The sequence below is a fragment of the Carassius gibelio genome, chromosome B22 (genome assembly GCF_023724105.1).
Source record: "Carassius gibelio isolate Cgi1373 ecotype wild population from Czech Republic chromosome B22, carGib1.2-hapl.c, whole genome shotgun sequence".
NCBI classification, from domain to species: Eukaryota; Metazoa; Chordata; class Actinopteri; order Cypriniformes; family Cyprinidae; genus Carassius; species Carassius gibelio.
Genome location: NC_068417.1, coordinates 3,839,601 through 3,863,504, shown reverse-complemented (window position 1 = coordinate 3,863,504; position 23,904 = coordinate 3,839,601). Strand labels below are relative to the sequence as shown.

At 37.6% G+C, this 23,904-nt stretch overlaps 1 protein-coding gene across 1 annotated transcript in view; it reads left to right on the top strand.

Annotated features, from left to right (window-relative positions):
- The window catches only part of LOC127987967 (ribonuclease inhibitor-like), a 51,967-nt gene extending 41,033 nt beyond the window's left edge, over window positions 1–10,934 (top strand). Inside the window, exons 12-14 of the mRNA XM_052590430.1 lie at window positions 251–424; window positions 9,094–9,255; window positions 10,355–10,934. Coding sequence (XP_052446390.1) covers window positions 251–424; window positions 9,094–9,255; window positions 10,355–10,529 — 511 coding nt within the window. The 3' untranslated portion in view covers window positions 10,530–10,934. The remainder of the gene's footprint in view (window positions 1–250; window positions 425–9,093; window positions 9,256–10,354) is intronic.
- Window positions 10,935–23,904: the final 12,970 nt, after the last annotated feature.

Sequence of the window (23,904 nt, the reverse complement as noted above, 5' to 3'; positions counted from 1 at the left end):
ACAGAACTTTCTTGATTTCTCACATTTAAACCCACTTTTCACGTTTAATATTATTTTTACATAGTTCTGTAGTTGATCCTGTATCTTAATCTACTTTGTTCATCTTTTACTTCTGTTTTTGTTTGTGGTCATATAATAAGGTTTTTGGCAATGTTTTATTTATCACACTGTATGATGTTAACACATGATGAATTACTCACACATGAACATAACGTGTCTGATTCATTGTGTTTTCTCTTTCTGTCTTCAGTCTGTGTAGATGCAGTATTACAGAGAAACAGTGTCTCATCCTGACTTCAGCTCTGAAATCAAACCCATCACACCTGAGAGAACTGAACCTGAGTCTGAATCAAGTAAAAAACACAGGAGTGAATCACTTATGTGACGTACTGAAGGATTCATGCTGTAAACTGGAAATATTGAGGTCAGTAACATTCACATACAAGAATCAAAATGATGAAAATCACTTTGTTTAACTCTTACGTGCTGTTCAAGGTCTTTTGAGACCCCAAATGATGTTTGCTGAAATAAAAACAGATGTTTCCTTTATCTAAATGACATGAGACTTTGTAGGGTTGTCAACACTTGGTGCTAAAAACTGCCAGTAGGTGGGGGTAAATGTATCAATGATTAAGTCAGAGTCATTTATTCATTAATTTGTTTCATTCAAATGGCTGATTCATTCAGGAGTGAAGTAAATGATTCTTTATGAATTATAGTGTTAATAAATGGTTTATTAACATGTATTTCTACTGTAATTCAGGGTTCATTCAGGTAGTTATAAAACATATGTAGTTGTTAGTTAACTATTTTTGTGAGCTCATCTAAAGTGAGGACTATTTATGCCTTGTAAAGCTTTTACAAATGAGATTTAAAGGCTGTTAATATTTCTATGTTCTGTATCACTATGTTGTGTTTGTTTCCGTTTTTTGTTTAGAAGATAACTGAGCCTTTAAATATCCTTTATAAATGCTTTACAAGGCATAACTAGTCCTCACTTTAATGAGCTCACATAAATAGTTCACATAAATAGTTCACTGACCACTACTAAATGCTTTATAACGACCTGAATTTACTACATTTCTTGTGATCTTATGAATCACTGGCAACTCCTAAATAACTGGTTTGTAAATAATGCTATACTTCATTGAGAAATGATAAATTGATCATGAATAAAGTATGAAAATACAATTATTAAACACATTATAGATATGCTTTTAAATCAAGAATAAAGCATTTATATATGTATTTATAAACTGCTTATTACTGTCTATTAATGCTTTATAAATTATGAATTATCTGTTTACTAATGCTTAATTAATGATTAATAGTGTGCGGTTATTATAAAGTGTTACCAGACATAATGTTTTACTTTTGGACATAAAAAATATGAAATGCTAGAAAAATACACGGATACTTTTAAATATGATATTAAACCACCAGTAGGGGGTGACAAGTCTTAAGTCTTAATGAGTGAATCATTGATTCAACCAATTCGGTCAAACGGCTGATTCATTCAATAAATGAAGCAAGTAAACATTTTTGTGAATAGCTCATTGAATCATTGACTCATTTAAAAATGAATCATTTAGTAACGAAAGACTCTTGCTGGCAGATGTCCGACTGTTCTGCTTTGGCTTTGCTTAGAACTATTTTTCATTTGAAATGGAACAAAAACGACCCATAATGTGTCTAAAATGTAAGTCAGTTAATATTACTTGTTTATTTAACTGAAGATGTATAAAATCAATATCACATTTGCAATCGAGCTGAAAGTCGGAAAAACATCACTCCTGGTCGTGTGATGTTGCACATATTATACAGAATATTTATATTTTTTTCAATTGCAGTGTTTCTTTGTGTGTGCGGTTCTTAGTTTTTATTTCTCCGCGAGTCAGACAGACTGCACGAGCCTCAACTGACTGTCGGTACATTATCTGTTATTAGTCACCGTTTACACTGAAAGTAATAAAATCAGAATCATTCTTTTCGAAGAGTCTGGAGTAGAAACATCCAGAGCCACCGTGCACAGGCGTGTGCAGGAAATGGGTTACAGAGAAGCAGCACTGGACTGTTGCTCAGTGTTCCAAAGTACTTTTTTTCGGATGAAAGCAAATTTTGCATGTCATTGGGAAATCAAGGTGCCAGAGTCTGGAGGAAGACTGGGGAGAAGGAAATGCCCAAATGCCTGAAGTCCAGTGTCAAGTACCCACAGTCAGTGATGGCCTGGGGTGCCATGCCAGCTGCTGGTGTTGGTCCACTGTGTTTTATCAAGGGCAGGGTCAATGCAGCTAGCTATCAGGAGATTTTGGAGCACTTCATGCTTCCATAGGCTGAAAAGCTTTATGGAGATGAAGATTTCGTTTTTAAGCATGACCTGACACCTTCTCACAGTGCCAAAACCACTGGTAAATGGTTTACTGACCATGGTATTACTGTGCTCAATTGGCCTGCCAACTCTCCTGACCTGAACCCCATAGAGAATCTGTGGGATATTGTGAAGAGAAAGTTGAGAGACGCAAGACCCAACACTCTGGATGAGCTTAAGGCCACTATAGAAGCATCCTGGGCCTCCATAACATCTCAGCAGCGCCACAGGCTGATTGCCTCCATGCCACGCCGCATTGAAGCAGTCATTTCTGCAAAAGGATTCCCCACCAAGTATTGAGTGCATAACTGAACAATTATTTGAAGGTTGACTTTTTTTGTATTAAAAACACTTTTCTTTTATTGGTCGGATGAAATATGCAAATTTTTTTAGATCGGAATTTTGGGTTTTCATGAGCTGTATGCCAAAATCATCAGTATTAAAACAATAAAAGACCTGAAATATTTCAGTTGGTGTGCAATGAATCTAAAATATATGAAAGTTTAATTTTTATCATTACATTATGGAAAATAATGAACTTTTATCACAATATGCAAATTTTTTTTAGAAGGATCTGTATGAGCGGCAGGTTTATTAGGAAAAAATATAAACGTTAAAAAAAGAAATTTAGGAGAATCAATGAATTGTGAATTACTTATTACCATTGTGTTAATAATATGTAATCATATAATCCATAAAAAAAAGTAACTGTAGTCTGATTACGAGTACTTTAAAAAGTAGTTTACTCTAATTACAAGTACTTGAGTTTTGGAATCTGATTACGTAATCCAGATTACATGTAATCCATTACTACCTAGCTCTCTCTCTCTCTCGCTCTCTCTCTCTCTCTCTCTCGTTTCGTGCACATGCGCAGAGTGAGTGTTGCGAGGTGCGTGTGGGTGAGAGAACGCTGTGGTGAGGGTGAACTTTTTTTCTCTTTTTTCCTGCTTTTTCCCTGCTTTTTCTCACACTGTTTGTTCACAAGTGTCTTGGTGTTCGTTGTCTTAAAGTTTTAATTTAGTTAGTAGAGGAGTATTTATTGTGTGAAGTGTAAAGGGAGAGGACGCCGTAGGCCGGCGTTTGCCAGGTGACTATGGCGACGCCGGTGGTGCTCGGTCAAAGTTTTGACCAATTTTCATGCAGGCATGGCATTAAAGTTGTGCCCGCTTTTATTTGTTCGGTTGAAGATTGTGCCTTGGCTGTTGGGAAGGCTGTCGGTTATGATAGCATTGTGTCTGCGTCCCGAATGAATGGCGCTGTGGTTATTTTCTTGGACGTTATAGAGAAGGTGAATAGTGTTGTGCAAAGTGGAGTTGTGATCCAAGATACATTGGTTTTCTGTTGTACCGTTAATACAACCAGCGAAAAGAATAATCCTCTCCAATGTTCCGCCTTTTATTAAGGATGAGGTGCTAGTAGCAGAGTTGTCTCGGCATGGCAAAATCATGTCGCAAATGAAAAAAATACAGCTGGGTTGTAAGTCTCCATTGCTCAAACATGTTATTTGTTTTAGACGGCAAGTGTATATGGTTTTAAACAAAGCCGAGGATGAAATGAATATGGCATTCAAATTTCGGATTGACGGTTTTGATTGTCATTTTTGCGTCTTCCGATACAATGAAGTGCTTTACCTGCGGAATGGAAGGTCACACCAAGCGAGCGTGCCCTGCGAGGATTGAGGGAGCGGAGGCTGCAGTGTTGGTCAATGAAAATGCCGGTAGTAGCAATGTGGAGCAGACTAGCGTTGATAATGCTTTAATGAATGTGCGAAAGCAGCGTGAAGATGGTGAAAACAGTAAGAGTGTTGATGTTAGCGGGGTTGAAGACATGGATGTTGTTGTAGGAGATATAGAAAATGAGGATGAAAGTGAAACAAATGTGACCACTGAGACTGTTATAGCTGTAGCTGAATGTATCTTGGCTGAGGAGAATAAAAATACTGAGTTTGAAAAGGATGAGGCTTTGTTTAAACACCCTCTAGTAAGAGAAAACGTGCTAGGAAATCCCCAAGAAAAAAAAGCGATGAAATGGTGACGGATAAACAAGCTGGAAAGAGTGATGAGACTGAAAATAGTGCAGTGGACGATTCTGATAGTGAAGCTGTTGATGATAACAATGAGAAGGTTCAGCAAAGTTATACTTTTGCAAAAGTGAGAAATTTCTTACAAAAGACAAAGAATATGAAGAATGCCCAGGTTGTAGATTATTTTCAAGACAGGAAAACATTCATTGAATCAGTTGTGATGTTGATGAGGGGGGAAGGAGAAGAACAATTCACAGTACAGGAGATATATAGATTGAAGAAATTTGTCTCTAAAGTGAAGTTGGAGTTAAAGAATGAAGATGGATTTGAAACTACATAGTTTTTTTATTCTTAAGTTACTATGTGTTTTAATATGTTGTTTAAAACTATGTAATCTAATGAGTACAATAAAAGTGGGTACCCTTAATTTGAATGGTGCAAGAGATATTAAAAAAAGAGCACTATTATTTGAACTAATTACCCAGAAAATATTGATGTAACTTTTATACAGGAAACACACAGTGATCGCTTGAATGAAATTGATTGGCAGAAAGAATGGGAAGGGGCAGTGTACCTCTCACATTTGAGCTCCATAAAAGGCGGAGTGGCCATTCTTTTTGCAAAGAGGTTTTTGCCAATTTCATGTGAAATAAAGAAAATGGTATCTGGTAGGTTATTAGTTTTACAAGCAAAATTTGAAAAAAATTATTTTGTTTTTCTAAATCTATATGCTCCTACAAATACTACTGAAAGAATTGCCTTCCTTAAAGAGGTCAGTGTTTTTTTACAAAGTTGTAATCAAGATGATGATTTTTTTTTTGGGAGGGGATTTTAACTGTATGGAAAATGATGCTCTTGATAGGAACCATTTGGAACCTCATACTGTTTCAAGTCATGTAATGCGTGAATTGATTGAAACCCACAGTTTGTGTGATGTGTGGAGGGAACTGAATAATAACGATAAGCAGTATACATGGTCACACTCCAGAGATAATGGTATTTCAATGGCCAGGCTTGATAGGTTTTATTGTTTTAGATATCATTTTAATGTTGTTAAAAAGTGTTTAATTGTGCCAGTTGGTTTTACGGATCATTGTTTGCTGTTATGTGAAGCATTTATAGCAAATGTTAAAATTAAGAGTGCTTACTGGCACTTTAATACATATTTGTTGGGTGATATGAATTTTAGGAGTGTGTTTTGTAATTTTTGGGAAATATTTAAAAGTAGGAAAAATTGTTTTATTGATTTAAGACAGTGGTGGGATTGTGGGAAGGTGGAAATTAAGGCATTATGTCAACAGTACGCTTTCAATGTCTCTAGGGATATTATGCACTCAATGAGAAAACTTGAATCTGAGATTACTGACTTACAAAAGTTGGTTGAAATTACTGGAGAAAAACAATGTCTTGATGCTCTTAAATGTAAGAAGTCTTCTCTTACAGACCTCCTGGGTATAAAGACACAAGGGGCTCTGGTTAGATCACGGTATCAGATGCTCACACAAATGGATGCCCCATCAAGGTTTTTTTTTGGCCTAGAACGGAAAAATGGGCAGAGTCGATTTATTCACTCTATTCGAACAGAGAATGGGCAGGAATTGAAAGAACCCACAAGTATCAGGAAAAGGGCTGTACAATTCTATGCTGAGTTATATAGTAGTGAATATAAAGAGAATGAGGAATTATCTGCTAAGTTTTATGATGGCTTAAAAAAAATTACTCAGGATTCTGTAGGTAAACTTGAGAAGCCTCTCACGGAGCAGGAGCTTTTAAATGCTTTGAAAGATATGAAGACTGGTAAAGCACCAGGTATTGATGGCCTCTCCGTTGAGTTTTATAAGGCCTTTTGGGGAGTGATGGGCAAAGACCTCTTGGATGTTTTAAATGAAAGTTTAGCTGTGGGTTCACTCCCTCTAAGTTGTAGGAGGGCGGTGGTCACTTTACTGCCAAAGAAAGGTGATTTGCAGGAAATTAAGAATTGGCGACCTGTAAGTTTACTTTGTACAGACTTCTAGTTTTTTACAGATTTTTTCTAAGATCTTGGCTAATAGATTAAATGATCTGATGGGGCAAGTGGTTCATTCTGACCAGACCTATTGTATACCCGGAAGGTCGATTATGGATAACATTAGTCTCATCAGAGATATTTTGGAGGTCTCTGGCTGTCTTGATCTTGATATAGGTTTTATTTCAATTGATCAAGAAAAAGCCTTTGATCGAATAGAGCATCAATATCTTTGGAATAGATATTGTATGCTTTTGGTTTTGGGTCTAATTTTGGTGGAATGATTAAGGTATTGTACAAAGACATTGAGAGCGTACTGAAGATCAATGGTGGTTTGAGTGCCCCTTTTAAAATTGGGAGAGGTATAAGGCAGGGATGTGCACTTTCTGGAATGTTATATTCCTTGGCAATAGAACCAATGTTAAACAAGTTGTGTTCTTGTATTCAAGGTTTTAAGTTAAGGAATCACAGTGCTCAATACCAAATATCTGCCTATGCAGATGATGTCATGATCTTAATTAATGCAAATAAAGATGTTATTAATTTGGCATCAACTGTTAGTGAATTTGGTGTAATTTCTGCTGCAAGAGTAAATTGGGAGAAGAGTGATGCACTGATAAAAGGTGAATGGAAGAATGGTTTACCAATTTTACCTGGTGGGCTGAATTGGAAAAGGGGGGGCCTTAAGTATTTAGGTGTGCATCTTGGAGATGAATCAGTGCAGCAGAAAAACTGGAATGGGATTATAGAAAAAATGGAGGGCAGACTGAAGAAATGGATTCACTCTCAACTATCTTTTAGAGGGAGAGTACTAATACTGAACAATTTAATAGCTTCAAATATGTGGCATAAGCTCTCATGTGTGGAACCTCCCACAGGATTATTATCACGTTTACAAACAATATTAGTGGACTTCTTTTGGGACAGGCTGCACTGGGTCCCTCAAAGTGTGCTTTTTTTGCCAGTGGAGGAGGGAGGACAAGGTTTGGTGTCTCTGTCAAGCAGATATGCAACATTCCGGTTCCAGTTCATTCAGAAGTTTTTAACAGGCTCTGTGGATGTGATATGGAGAGAAGTTGTGAAAAACATTCTTCACAGAGTGGATGGACTTGGACTAGATACTGCTTTGTTCCTCACTGATACCAAAAAGCTACAATTGAGTCTGCTATCTTCATTCTACCAAGGACTGTTTAAAGTGTGGGGATCTTTCATTATTAAAAGACCAGAAAATGCTACTTCTCTGTTCTGGTTGTTAGAGGAGCCGCTAATTAAGGGGGCTTGTTTGGATATTACAGATCAAGTACCAAATCTATTTCAGAGATTGTGTGACACTCAAACTTTAAAGCTTGGTCACATGATTAAAGTGGCTGGATCTGAATTGAAGGAAATTGTGGCTGTGGCATCTTTATTGGGACAAAAATCAATGAGACAAACCTCAACAATCTTGGAATTATGGAGGAATAAGCTGACAGCAGAGGAATTGACATTGCTTAAAAGTTTTGAGGCAGGAAATCTGCTTCCTGATATGAGAGATCCTTTTCCCAAGCACTGGATTACACCCGATTTAAAAAAACATGTCTGGTACTTTGTTAAATTTGAATGGACTTCAGAATCTATTGTTAGAAGAAATAAGTGGAAAAGTGATTTACAAATGTTATGTTAAAATAATGCACAAGTCCACATTGTGTGAGAAAAGTGATAATGTCTGGAGAGAGAAATTTGACATTGGAAATGAAGTCAAACCATTTTGGAGGGTTTTATATAAACCACCATTGATGAAAAAATCAGGAGATCTACAGTGGAGAATCCTGAAAGGGGCAGTTGCTGTCAATGCATTTGTCTCAGTTATTAACTCTAATGTCAAAGAAGGTTGTGTTTTTTGTGGGTTAAGAGAAACAATTTGTCATTGTTTTCTCGAATGTAGTAGGCTAAAATCCCTTTTTGCACTATTAAAACAATTGTTTATAGGTTTTAAGGAAACTTTCACCCCTAAGGCTTTCATTTATGGGGCAGGAGACAACCGCAATCAAAGATTTAAATGGCAGTTGATTAACTTTATGGTTGGCCAGGCAAAAATGGCCATGTATATTTCAAGAAGAAACAGGATTAATAATATACATGGCCAAGATGGAGAACTGTTGTTTAAGGCATTTATTAGGTCCAGGATCTCGGTTGAGTTTAAATATTATAAAGAGATGCAGGATTTGGAAACTTTTGTATTGCAGTGGTGTTTTAATGAGATTTTTTGTACTGTGTTTGAGGGGGATTTAATTTTTAGTTTTTTGATGTGTTAAATGGTTGTGTGATAATGGTTTGATGTTTTTTTTTTGGTATTGTCATAATAAAAGTATGGGTAAAAAAAAATCTCTCTCTCTCTCTCTCTCTCTCTCTCTCTCTCTCTCTCTCTATATATATATATATATATATATATATATATATATATATATATATATATATATATATATATATATATATATATATATCATATTATTATTGTTTCCAAAGTGTCCTTTTGGTCCCTGTGGACCCCAAACAGCACGAGTGTCGTCCCCAAACGAACAGCACATAAGTGTTCAACAAAACACTTTATACTCAATATCTCATGATGAATGTGTTCAAATTATATTTGTGAAAGATTCTTCATCTTAATGATTTGTTTGTAAGATGATCTCTCTTCCTCTCTTTGTCTCTTTCTAGTCTTTATGACTGTGACATTACAGATGTTTCTTCTTTAACTCAGTCTTTGACAAACACAAAAGCTCTGCAGTTTCTAAAAGAGCTTGATCTGAGAGAGAATAAGATTGGAGACTCAAAGCAGAAGCTCATTGATGTGCTACGAGACTCAAACTGTAAACTGATGTGAGTAAACTTCACTATTCAATATTTTTATATCTTTATAAGTTTAATGTTAATCAAATGATCATCAAGCTTTATTTCAAAGGGTTTGTGTCAGAATAAAATGTAAAGTTTATAAAATGTTGAACACAAAGGAGGAAAGAGAACAAATGCAAATGCTCTTTACATGCAAATATTTTGCAAAGAAAAACAGTGGTGTGCAAAACTTATCAAGTGCACTCATTAAGTCCCGCAAGGCATCGCTTAATACAATACAGATATAAATTAATTGTAAATTGATTATTAAATAGTTTAATTAAGGTTTATAGATAATGTCCATGACCGAGCTGAAAATAAATGATAAATTCTGGAGCTGCTAGTTTGTCAGTTTCAGATGATTATTAAACAGCAGCACAAACTGTAAAAGCAGCAGTTCTTCAGTGCACTCAGATTCACTGGTTTTCATTCACTCTTCAACTGAACTGTATTAGTGAACTAATATAGGGAATAGTGAATGAAGGTATAGAGGGTATATTTAGATTCAGCTAAACACTTCTGCTCAGTTAGCAACAACTTGAACAACAAGACACACTTTGAACAATGTCTCCTCAAGTCTACTATTAACAGGAATCTCCTGCGGTTTGGTTTGAGGGTAAATCCAGTCAGTAACTGAGGCACAAGCTAATAGCAGTTGTGTTTGAATGAAACGAGTGAGAGCGCGGTGCTGTGATACGAGAGAAGTCAAAGAAACGCCCGACTCAAATACCGTATGACTGTGTGTTATTCTGCAGCTAATGACACACACCTAATGAATAACACACCTCCGAATGTCACCACTGACCAATCAGAATCCAGTATTCCAGCGAGCTGTGCAATCATTTCACTTATTTACTGAGACCAACACAAACATGTTTAAACTAGAGACAAACATGTTCCTTGTCATTGATTATATTTGGTGTACACTCGATAGTGTGTGTTTCTCTTTATATTGACTCCTTAGAGACACAAACATATGAATGGAATTAATGTTCAAATGTATTTAAAATCCATATTGTTTGATCATCTGAATGTAACTAACACAAAATAAACTTATATTTTTTCTCTCTTCTGTTCCACCTTACAGTGAAGATGATTATAATTATGATGATGATTATGATGAAGACGAAGATGAAGACGAAGATGAAGATGAAGACGAAGATGATGATGATGATGATGATGATGATGATGATAAAGATTCACTGTCAAAAGTCCCTAATAGAGTTAATTCAGCAAAAGCTGATGAATGCTGTATCTCATAAACTGAAGGTGATCTTGAGAGGAGCAGTAAACATCAGCTGAAGATCCACAGAAGAGCTTCACTACTGTGTCTATGAGGAGAAATAAATGTGTGATAAATGTGTAAATGTGATCCATACAGGTGAAGAGACTCAGACTTTACAATCAAATAATGCAGCATGTGTGTTAGAAACATGATATTGAATGATTAATGTTGCTTTAGTATTCAAGCAGATGATCATTGTGTTTAATGTAAAGCTGGAACAGAGGAGGAAGAAGCTCAGATGAGTCTGTCTGGCTCTTCAGTTTAATAATATTTCTATTAAACTCGTTCATAATGATTCAGATGTTTCAATGTGATTGTCAAGTGCAGCACTTAAATGTGTCAAAAGATATAAAGCAAATCTACAATGTGTCAAATTTCCATGTTACTTTTCTTATCTCATGTTATACATTATTATTCTATTTTACTTTATATTTAGTTGTGTGTCTGTTGTTAATGTACATATATCCAGTATATAGTGTTTGTTCTGTGGATGGAGGAGTCTCTCCTTCATCAAATCACCTAAACATTTTCAAAAGTCAGCATTTGTGTCTTTCACTCTCCTCTAAATACTCAAACACATTTAGTCTTTTTAACACTTTTATATTTTCATGTAAATAAAATGCCACATACAGTTAAAAACAACTACATTTTTTTAAATATAGGTTAACTTGTAGACATGAAATAGCTAATGCATAATAACAGAAATGTTCTCCATACTAGAGCTGTAATCGGGCCTTAAAAGTTAGGCCCGACAGGACCCGAGCCCGACAAGTACATTTTGATTGACAGCTTTTTTAAAGCCCGAACCAGTTTACAGCCCGACATTATTAAAATGTGCACACGCACACAGCTCTTTTGCCTTTTGCCAACAATGAGTCATTTATTCATGTTTTAACATAATTTACTCATAACTAACGTAGACTAGACCACTTGGAAGTGAAGTTGGAATAAAGAATCAAAATAAGTCCTCTGTGACATCATAACATCTCAGCATTCTAGACATAGGCTCATTTAACCTATAAATAGACCAACGCACCAATAAAAACGAGTCATTTGAAAAAATTTTAATAAGATACATTTTAAATTAAGATGGGTATTTGGCAATAACGAAATTAAGATAAAGGCTCCGCCGGATTTGCTTCGCACTAGCAGATGATATTTAATTAAAGACTAATGCCAACATTAGCGTAAATACTCTGTCAAAATTATGCATTTAAGACTCAATTAATATTTATCATTTGAAAAAACATTACTCACAGAGATTAGGGTAGGTCTACATGTTTTTGTGGAGGAAAATTATTGAATCCACTGTAGATGTCTTCAGCGCATTCCTGCGCTCACTGATGGTGCGTCATTATTCACTCATTATTCTTATTGTAAACACGGTCAAAACTTTTCCACACCTCAGAGTTTTCTTTAGTTAGCCTACTGGTGCAACCAAAACGTAGCCTAATCACCAGAGGCAAGCCTCCGTTACACCTGCTCAGCATTCATTTTTGCATCTTTCTCGCGCTAATCGAAACACATCACATGACCGCTCGTTTACCTCGCAAACCGGAGCGCAAGCCCGAGCCCGGCCCGAGCCCGTGTAAGATGATAGAAATTAACCGTCGGGTTCGGGCAAAGATCTTCAGCTCTACTCCATACTGTCTTAATTGTGCCGCATGAGTAGTTGTTGGTCAGAGATGTTTTGGAGCAGAAGATCTAAAGGATTCTGGAGGTTCATCATGTGGAAAGTTGATAGTTAGGTAAAGTGCTTCTGTCGTTCTCTAACATTCAGATCTGTAAAGTAAGGTGGAAAGGACACAGCTCTGATACAGAGTCATTCTAGTGTTGGACCTCCACATATTGTTCAGTGTTATAAAGCTGTGTCTGCTCTTGCTAATGCGTCTCTTGATGTCATTGTCTGTCCTCCATCATGTCTAATGATGAAGCCCAGCTCTACAAACTCCTCATTTCTACAGAGGTCTGCTCCTGTACTTTAATTGCTGAGGGGTTTGAGGTGTTCAGTGTTATCATCTCTGTTTTCTGCTTGTTGATCTTGGAGTCTAGTTGTCTGAGTCCAGATGTTTTCTGTGGTGAGGGTGTAAGAACAACAGCTAATCATCAGTGAAGTCAAGATCTTCTCTGGATAATGCTCGACTTAAACAAACACTTCATGAGTCAACTGTCAGCTTTCCTTACAACGGAGAGCTCAGACTCAGATGTTGATAAAATAATCTTATAATATTCATACACCAGACAGTTGAGTATCTAGAGTACAGTATGCAGAGTGTGTAGTGTGTCATTCAGGATTTCATTTGGATATAAATTAAATCCAAGCAATGGCCATTTAGTTTTATTAATGAATCTAAATGGTCAGCAAATGAACTTAATGAACTTTGATGCTTGAGCAGCAAATCAGCATATTAGTATGATTTTTTTTTTTTTCAGATAGCGAGCAGGACAAACAAATATGACTGGGACTGTCATACACACACTTTAAAAACATTTAAATGTTTAAGTCAAAGTAACTTAATATTTTTTAGTTCAATAAAATATATATTTTTAAGTGTCTGTTACCATACACTGTAAACACTATTATAATAAAACGCTGTGAATGTTTAGAGTTTAGTTGTCATGTTTCTGCTTGTTGTTGTGTGGAGAACGCTTCCACAAAAGGAGTTTTCCCCACCAGGTCCTTGGTGGGGGCTTGTAGTCCGTAATGGTCTGTATCCCCTGCCACAGGTTCCTAGTGTCTCTGCTGTCACTGAATTGATGGGCTATCCTCCTGGAGTGCTGTCTCTTAGCCTCTCTGATGCCGCGGGACAGGTTGGCCCTAGCTGTTCTCAAGCCCACCTCATCTCCAGCTCTGAAGGCAGTGTTCTGTGTCTTCAGGAGTCTGTAGACCTCCCCTGTCATCCACAGCTTCTGGTTGGCCCGGACAGTGATGGTTTTTGTGACCATTACATCATCAATACACTTATTGATGTAGGCAGTGACAGTCTCTGAGTACTCCTGGAGGTCAGTGGTGTTATTGCATGTGGCAGCCTCCTTAAACATGTCCCAGTCAGTTGTGTTGAAGCAGTCCTGAAGAACCTCTGATGATCCTTCTGGCCACACTTTAATCTGTTTTTGAACTGGTTTGGCGACTTTAATGAGTGGTCTGTATGCAGGCATTAGCATAACAGTGATGTGGTCTGAGGCTCCGAGGTGGGGGAGGGGGAGGGCTTTGTAAGCTCCTCTCTGTGTGGTGTAAACAAAGTCCAAAATGTTATTACCTCGTGATGGAAAGTTAATGTGTTGTTTTATTTTTGGAAACACACTCTCTAGGTCAGCATGGTTGAAATCCCCAGCTATGATGAGAAAAGCATCGGGGTGTGCTGTCTGCTGCTCACTGATGTGCTGGTACAGTTCATTTAGTGCGTCGTTCCTGTTGCTGATGATGTTGAACGGGGGAATGTACACCGAAATGAGCAGTATAGCAGTATATTCCCTCGGCAGATAGAATGGCCGGCACTTAACAATCATAAACTCCACCAGGAGTGAGCAGTGTTTGCAGATCACAAGAGTATCGCGGCACCACGCGTCATTGATGTAAACACAAAGGCCGCCGCCGCGACGAGAGCTCTGTCCGCTCGATAGCACATCAGCTGGTCGAGCTGAATAGCGCCATCTGGAACGCTGTTGCTGAGCCATGTTTCCGTCAACACAAAAACACAACAGTCTCTTACAGTCCTCGGAGTTGAGCGTAGTAATCGAATGTAATCCAGTTTATTGTCCAACGAGCGTACGTTTGCCAGTACGATGGTGGGGATAGATGGCTTGTGTGGGTTAGCCGTTAGCCTAGCCTGGATACCTCCGCGCTTCCCCCTCTTCTGCTTCCTCTCACACCGCTTGTGGCGCCTCCGCTGTGGGCGAGATGCAGTAGCGAGGGTCGGTGATGGTGAAGGCCCCCGTAGCAGACCTAGATCCCGTAGCCGTTCTGCGTGCTCAGAGTTTAACTAAAAAAATGCAGTTCTGCCGACATCGAGCAGAAACTCGCGACTGTATGTGCGCTTACAGACAGGTAGACGCGATGACGACGTACAAAAACTCTGTGACTCACAAGACATAAAACACGAAAACACCGTTCTATCGGGACAGAGAGAAGCATGTGGACGCGCCGCCATCTTGTTTAGAATGTGTGTGTGTGTGTGAAACTGATACTGATAATAAAACTACTACTTTTTTCAACTGTTATATTTATCAGCAGTAATGATACATAATCACCTGATAAATGGCTGTTTACAGTCCTGCAATACTAACATTTTAATTTTTCAGTTTGTTTGTGCACCCACAAAAGTGTTTTTTAGCACCAGCCGTCAATGATTCACACGTTATAGAAACGAAAATGATGGTGTATAAAATGTATTTTTATAATCATTTATAATATTCAGGAGAAAGTCTGTGAAATGAGGTTTTGTTCTGTCTTAGAATAGGACACGCTGGACTGAATCAGACACTGTTCAAAACAGACAAACATCAACAGGTTTGTGTGAAAACAGTGAGGAGTCAGTGTTACGTGTGTTATTGGAGTGGAGGAAATATGAGGAGGAAAGAAGGGAAATGATTCAAATGATAAAGACAGACATTGTAAACATTAATGATCAGAAGCTTTAAGAAGGAAGTACTTGAGTTCAAACATCTCATGATTTACCTAAAAAATACAGGATTGATGGAAATCAATCAATCAATCACCTTTATTTATATAGTGCTTTAAACAAAATACATTGCGCCAAAGCACTGAACAACATTCATTTGGAAAACAGTGTCTCAATAATGCAAAATGATAGTTAAAGGCAGTTCATCATTGAATTCAGTGATGTCATCTCTGTTCAGTTGAAATAGTGTCTGTTTTTATTTGCAATCAAGTCAACGATATCGCTGTAGATGAAGTGACCCCAACTAAGCAAGCCAGAGGCGACAGCGGCAAGGAACCGAAACTCCATCGGTGACAGAATGGAGAAAAAAACCTTGGGAGAAACCAGGCTCAGTTGGGGGGCCAGTTCTCCTCTGACCAGACGAAACCAGTAGTTCAATTCCAGGCTGCAGCAAAGTCAGATTGTGCAGAAGAATCATCTGTTTCCTGTGGTCTTGTCCTGGTGCTCCTCTGAGACAAGGTCTTTACAGGGGATCTGTATCTGGGGCTCTAGTTGTCCCGGTCTCCGCTGTCTTTCAGGGCAGTAGAGGTCCTTTCTAGGTGCTGATCCACCATCTGGTCTGGATACGTACTGGATCCGGGTGACTGCAGTGACCCTCTGATCTGGACACAGACTGGATCTGGTGGCCACGGTGACCTCGGAACAAGAGAGAAACAGACAAATATTGGCGTAGATGCCATTCTTCTAATGATGTAGAAAGTACGGTGTTATGTGAAGTGTTCCGGTTCCAGTTTACCTAATTAATGCAGCCTAAAAATCCTTTAACAGATTTGGATATTAAAAGCATATTAGTATGTTATGTGTATGCCAGGTTAAAGAGATGGGTCTTTAATCTAGATTTAAACTGCAAGAGTGTGTCTGCCTCCCGAACAATGTTAGGTAGGTTATTCCAGAGTTTAGGCGCCAAATAGGAAAAGGATCTGCCGCCCGCAGTTGATTTTGATATTCTAGGTATTATCAAATTGCCTGAGTTTTGAGAACGTAGCGGACGTAGAGGAGTATAATGTAAAAGGAGCTCATTCAAATACTGAGGTGCTAAACCATTCAGGGCTTTATAAGTAATAAGCAATATTTTAAAATCTATACGATGTTTGATAGGGAGCCAGTGCAGTGTGGACAGGACCGGGCTAATATGGTCATACTTCCTGGTTCTAGTAAGAACTCTTGCTGCTGCATTTTGGACTAGCTGTAGTTTGTTTACCAAGCGTGCAGAACAACCACCCAATAAAGCATTACAATAGTCTAACCTTGAAGTCATAAATGCATGGATTAACATTTCTGCATTTGACATTGAGAGCATAGGCCGTAATCTAGATATATTTTTGAGATGGAAAAATGCAGTTTTACAAATGCTAGAAACGTGGCTTTCTAAGGAAAGATTGCGATCAAGTAGCACACCTAGGTTCCTAACTGATGACGAAGAATTGACAGAGCAACCATCAAGTCTTAGACAGTGTTCTAGGTTATTAGTTTTTAGGCCCTATGATTAACACCTCTGTTTTTTCTGAATTTAGCAGTAAGAAATTACTCGTCATCCAATTTTTTATATCGACTATGCATTCCATTAGTTTTTCAAATTGGTGTGTTTCACCGGGCTGCGAGGAAATATAGAGCTGCGTATCATCAGCATAACAGTGAAAGCTAACACCATGTTTCCTGATGATATCTCCCAAGGGTAACATATAAAGCGTGAAGAGAAGCGGCCCTAGAACTGAGCCTTGAGGTACTCCATACTGCACTTGTGATCGATATGATACATCTTCATTCACTGCTACGAACTGATGGCGGTCATATAAGTACGATTTAAACCATGCTAATGCACTTCCACTGATGCCAACAAAGTGTTCAAGTCTATGCAAAAGAATGTTGTGGTCAATTGTGTCAAACGCAGCACTAAGATCCAATAAAACTAATAGAGAGATACACCCACGATCAGATGATAAGAGCAGATAATTTGTAACTCTAAGGAGAGCAGTTTCAGTACTATGATACGGTCTAAATCCTGACTGGAAATCCTCAAATATACCATTTTTCTCTAAGAAGGAATATAATTGTGAGGATACCACCTTTTCTAGTATCTTGGACAGAAAAGGGAGATTCGAGATTGGTCTATAATTAACTAGTTCTCTGGGGTCAAGTTGTGGCTTTTTTATGAGAGGCTTAATAACAGCCAGTTTGAAGGTTTTGGGGACATATCCTAATGACAATGAGGAATTAATAATAGTCAGAAGAGGACCTATGACTTCTGGAAGCACCTCTTTTAAGAGCTTAGATGGTATAGGGTCTAACATACATGTTGTTGGTTTAGATGATTTAACAAGTTTATACAATTCTTCCTCTCCTATAGTAGAGAATGAGTGGAACTGTTCCTCAGGGGGTCTATAGTGCACTGACTTTGATACTGTAGCTGACGGCTGAATGGTTGCAATTTTATCTCTAATAGTATCGATTTTAGAAGTAAAGTAGTTCATAAAGTCATTACTGCTGTGGTGTTGGGAAATGTCAACACTTGTTGAGGCTTTATTTTTCGTTAATTTAGCCACTGTATTGAATAAATACCTGGGGTTATGTTTGTTTTCTTCTAAAAGAGAAGAAAAGTAATCAGATCTAGCAGTTTTTAATGCTTTTCTGTAGGATATGCTACTTTCCCGCCAAGCAATACGAAATACCTCTAGTTTTGTTTTCCTCCAGCTGCGCTCCATTTTTCGGACTGCTCTCTTTAGGGTGCGAGTATGCTCATTATACCATGGTGTCAAACTGTTTTCCTTAACCTTTCTTAAGCGTAAAGGAGCAACTGTATTTAAAGTGCTAGAAAAGAGAGAGTCCATAGTTTCTGTTACATCATCAAGTTGTTCTGAGGATTTGGATATGCTAAGGAATTCGGATACATCAGGAAGATAACTTAAAAAGCAGTCTTTTGTGGTAGAAGTGATGGTTCTTCGATACTTGTAACAAGAAGTAGAATTTACAATTTTGGCTATATGAAGTTTACACAGAACTAAATAATGATCTGAGATATCATCACTTGGCTGAATAATTTCAACACTATCAACATCAATTCCATGTGACAGTATTAAATCTAGAGTATGATTTCGACAATGAGTAGGTCCTGAAACGTGTTGTCTAACACCAATAGAGTTCAGAATGTCTATAAATGCTGATCCCAATGCATCTTTTTCATTATCGACATGGATATTAAAATCACCAACTATTAAGACTTTAGCTGCAGCCAGAACTAACTCGGATGTAAAATCACCAAACTCTTTAATAAAGTCTGTATGGTGCCCTGGTGGCCTGTATACAGTAGCCAGTACAAACATAACAGGGGATTTATCATTAACATTGGTTTCTCTGGATAATGTTATATGAAGCACCATTACTTCAAACGAGTTATACTTGAAGCCTGCCCTCTGAGAAATCCTGAAAATGTTATTATAAATTGAAGCAACTCCTCCCCCTTTGCCTTTTAGACGCGGCTCGTGTTTATAACAATAATCTTGAGGGGTGGACTCATTTAAAATAATGTAATCATCAGGTTTTAGCCAGGTTTCTGTCAAACAGAGCACATCTATATTATGATCAGTTATCATATTATTTACAAAAAGTGTTTTTGTAGAAATGGATCTGATATTCAATAAGCCAATCTTTATCATTTGTTTATCCATATTGCATTTGTTTTTTATTTGTTGAACCTCAATTAAATTGTTAACCTTAACTTGGTTTGGACGTTTTTTGTATTTTCTAGTTCGTGGAACAGACACAGTCTCTATTTGCCATATTTCTAGACAGAAGAGTGGCGCCACCCCAGGAGGGATGAAGACCATCTCTTTTCAACAGGTCAGGTCTGCCCCAAAAGCTCGTCCAATTGTCTATATAACCTATGTTATTCTGTGGGCACCACTTAGACATCCAGCCATTGAGTGATGACAATCTGCTATGCATCTCATCACCACGGTAAGCAGGGAGGGGACCAGAGCATATTACAGTGTCTGACATCGTGCTTGCAAGTTCACACACCTCTTTAAAGTTATTTTTAGTGATCTCCGACTGGCGAAGTCGAACATCATTAGCGCCGGCATGAATAACAATCTTACTGTATTTACGTTTAGCATTAGCCAGCACTTTTAAATTTGCCAAGATGTCAGGCGCTCTGGCTCCCCGTAAACATTTGACTATGGTGGCTGGTGTCTCTATATTCACCTTCCGTACAATAGGATCACCAATAACTAGAGCACTTTCATCAGGATTCTCAGTGGGTGCATCACTGAGTGGGGAGAACCTGTTTAATGTTTTGATCGGAACAGAAGAGCGGTGTTTTGACCCACGACTACGCTGCCTCACCGTCACCCAGTTGCCCTGCTGCAGGGGCTCTGCTGGAACCGGACCATGTACAGGAATCCCTGAGCTAGACGCATCCAAAGCCGTATCTAGAGCCCTAACATTCTTACTGTCCTCAATTAAAGTTTGGATGCGTGTCTCTAATTCTGAAATCTTCTCTGTCAGCCTAACTGTTTCCCTGCATTTATCACATGTGAATCCCTCATCAGCGACAGAGATAGATAAACTGTACATGTGGCAAGAGGTGCAAATAACAATTGTAGGAGAAGCCATTACTCACCGTGCTTGATGAAATATTCTTACTGCGGTTGTTTGATGAACTTGTGGAAAACTCTATGAATATGATTAATTTCTAAATGTCCACGTTTATCATACACTGCTCCACAGTCTAGTCTCGTAAGTGGTATTAATGCACCTTTAACATTATTTGTCAGCCACCAATCAAATAAAAAAAGAAGAAGCTTTTCTACAAGCAAAATCCTGACCCATACTTTATTCCAGTTGGTGGCGGTAATGCAACAGTTTGGCTGCAACCCGCAAATAAACACCGAAGAAGAAGAAGTAGAGCTGAGCCTATGACGTCAGCTGTTTTCTAAGGTGAGTAGTTCACTATTTCCACGAAGTTGTAAAATCCTCTTTACACCTTTTGTTTTGAGCAAACTCTTTACACAGAAAACGGTAAGATGTGGGAATACTCTGATGTTATGAATGCGGTAAATAACATTAGAAATTTGTTCAGATTGATAAGGACAAATCACAATGTTTGATAAAGATGTGTTTCTATCAGCAAACAGTCAGAATAAAGTGAGCTGATCTGCTGCTGATCCTGAATGTCTTGTTTAATGAGTGTTTATAGTCTGAGACTCATCAATATTATCAGCTGATCAAAATCCTCTTTATTTCATGATAATAGATCCTGTTTTCACCTCATTCATTATACTGATGACTTCAGATCTGTTCATTGACACATTAAGAACATTTTATTGCTGTGAAGATCAGAAAACAACACGGTTATCAGTTATTGTGACATTACAAGATGAAACTATCAACAGCATTTATTCATTAGTCTGTGATAAACCATGTTTCATATAAAACACAAAACTAAAACACATTCAGTTCAACTCAGTTCAGTGGTGGTTTATTTGTACCTTGCAAATTTGAAAAAATGATATTTCTAAGTGTGTTTATTCTTCCACTTTTTAAATTCTTATATTGCTTATATTTGGCATCTTTTAATTTTTTTTTCTTATATATTTGTGTGTCTGTATATTAATTAAAGAGAAGATTAATAATAATAAAAGAATATAAATATAATAAAAAAAGACTTTTTTTATTAGCTTACAAGTACGAGCATCAAAGCATCATGAAGAAGATACATCTGCAGAGACAGAGTTTACTGAAGAACAGAGAGAACATGAGAGATCTAGAACCCTGCAGAACCAAACACACTGAAGAACAACAGGTTGTGTTTATTCTTCATCCTTCAGTAATGAGGCTCAAAAATGTTTGTGTGTGTATATATATAATATGGATTTCATCAGTGGCGGGTCACATGTTCACTCCTACTATGATGTTTCTGATTTTATTACATTCAGTGTAAATAGTGATTTATAACGGATCAGTAACAACAAGATCACAGTTGAAGTTCACACAGTCTGTCTGAGAGAGAATCTCCTGGAGAAATCAAAACAAATGAACACAGCTGCACACAGAAGAAACATAACCCATACAGCCCAGTTAAGCAACATGACACGACCAAATTAAACATTTTAAAGCGTTGAAATGAGTAGTTCATATACATGTTAGTTCAATATTTTATATATTGTCAAAGTTGACTGTTTTTGCTCCATTTGGTTGCCCAGACAGCGCTTCTGATAAATGTTCTCGATGGAAGTTAACTGGGTGTCAGTGATCCATTGAGCAGTTTAAGGCTCCGTAAGAAGTAAAGGTGCTGCTGTGTCTTTTTGACCAGGGTGGAGGTGTTTTAGTTTTCTCCACCCACTGGAGTGCTTTGTGGTCAGATGCAGAGCAACTGCTGTGTCATACTGAGATGCAGTTTCTAATCTGTCAGGTTTTTAATGATATCTGTTTCCTCAAACGGTTTGAGTTAAGTCACTTGTCAGGTTTTACAGTGAAGGGTGGTCTGATGATCTTAATGAGCTAACGATCGTAATCTTCATCGATGTATTTTCTTTCCTTGTTTGTAGCGTCAGTGCGTAATGTTACACATCTGAGCAACTAAAAAATGTGAAATCTCTCGAGGTCCACCTGCAATTTACAAATATGGATGAGTGCAGGATCTTCAGATTTTCTGTGTCAATGAGCAGATAATGGTTGTTCACTCAAAGGTCTTGAATTAATTCGTTTTAATAATTGTCTTTCCATTTACCGTTTTTTTCTTCACTTATTGCATTATCTATGTTCTTGATACTTGAAGGTTACACTGTTGTTACAAGTTACTCCTGTTGTATTAGCACTACAAGTGCACTAAATGTATAAATTAAATAATTGTTTTTCTATTTAATTTTTTACTTATTGTCTTACCTGTGGTCTTGATAGTTGTTTATCTAATTACCTTTTATGTGTTACACTGCCCCTTTACTGGTTTTATATACCTTACTGTAAACTGTACACATTTACCTCAATGTGATGCACAAATAATGAGATACAGAATTGATCAATTTTGCCATTTATTGTTGTAACAGGTGGTATGCAATATGCATAACAATGATAATGCTGTTCATGCATAGACAACATTTAATGTAAGGCTGTGAAAACCATTAATAGCATCCAAAATAAAAGTAGTTTATTTAAGGTACATTTCTGTATATGTATATAAATGCACACACATACACGTGTATATCCCCCTCTTCACATGAACCCTGAGGTGATCTATCTGCTGTGTTTCCTCCACATCTTCTGCATCCAGCTGCGTCCTCTGGTGAATGCAGGTATTTTCACTTCTGCACACACGAGTCCAACACTGTCTCTGTCACATCCACCATCTGCCAACACCAAGTCTCCAGGTAATAGTTTATTAAGAAGGGCATAATTCTCAGCCACATGTTTGTCACTGACATGACCTCCCCACATGAAAGAGAGAGATCCTTGTGGTGTGATGCCAATGAGATACTTTAGGATGTGCTGGTGTTTGTAGAGGGGAAATGTCTGTGCTCCAGCTTTGAGATTTAATGCTCTTTTAATTTCAAAGCTGTCCACAATAACTGCTACTCGATTGCCCAAATTCTCTACAAACTGATGTGACAAGGAAGCCCAGTGTAGTTTCAACACACAGACGAGAGCACACACACGTTCACACAATAACAATATACACCAGTGTCAGGAATACTGACATAACCAGGAATAAACCAGACCAAAATGACAGTCCTGACATTAATAAAGTGTGCGGTGTAACAATGACTCCATTGCTAGTGGTAAAAACAACAACAAAAGTTAAACGTGTTTTGTTTATAACTTACCACATATAACTTAATATTTCACTGATATCTGACTTGAGGGGTTTGTCAGTCTCTCAACAGTGACAAAAAGAGTATGAGTGTTATTTAAGTTACTGTTTATAAGGTTTGAGAAGAAATTCTGTCTATCTGTGGCTAGTTTCACATTAAAAGCATGAAGGCTGTCTTTATAGATGCTATCGTGAATTTCAAGTTTCTTCTTTTCTGCATTGTCTTTTCATCGTCTGAACTGCTGTTGATCTTCTCCAAACTGATTTCTGTCTGTTTGTTTTCTTTCTGACTATTATTGGAGCAATATCATCAATAACATTCTTAACTTTTGAGTTGAAGGAATCAAGGAGAATATCAACAGAGTCTGCAGAAATGCTTGGTGTTAAAGATATCGCCTCCATAAATAGTTCACTTGTGTTCTCATTAATGCATCTCCTTCTGACAGAGACCGATCTAGATTCAGTGCTAGCAGAGATCAATATATCAAAGAAAATACAGAAGTGATTAGTGCTATGTCTTTAATAACAATGGATGAAATGTTTAGACCCCTACTGATGATTAAAACTCTGTTTGTGTTTGTTCTTCAGGTGTGTTTCTGATTCAGATGAAGTGAAGTCAGTGTCTGTGATGGAGGGAGATTCAGTCTCTCTACAGACTAACACTGAACTACAGACAAATGATGAGGTATTCTGGACATGTGGACACTCAGAGACTCGTATAGCTGAAACTGATAAAGACACTGGAAGATTCTCCACATGTGATGTTCTTGATGAGAGATTCAGAGACAGACTGAAGCTGGATCATCAGACTGGATCTGATCATCACAAACACCAGAAACACAGACTCTGGACTTTATCAAGTGACC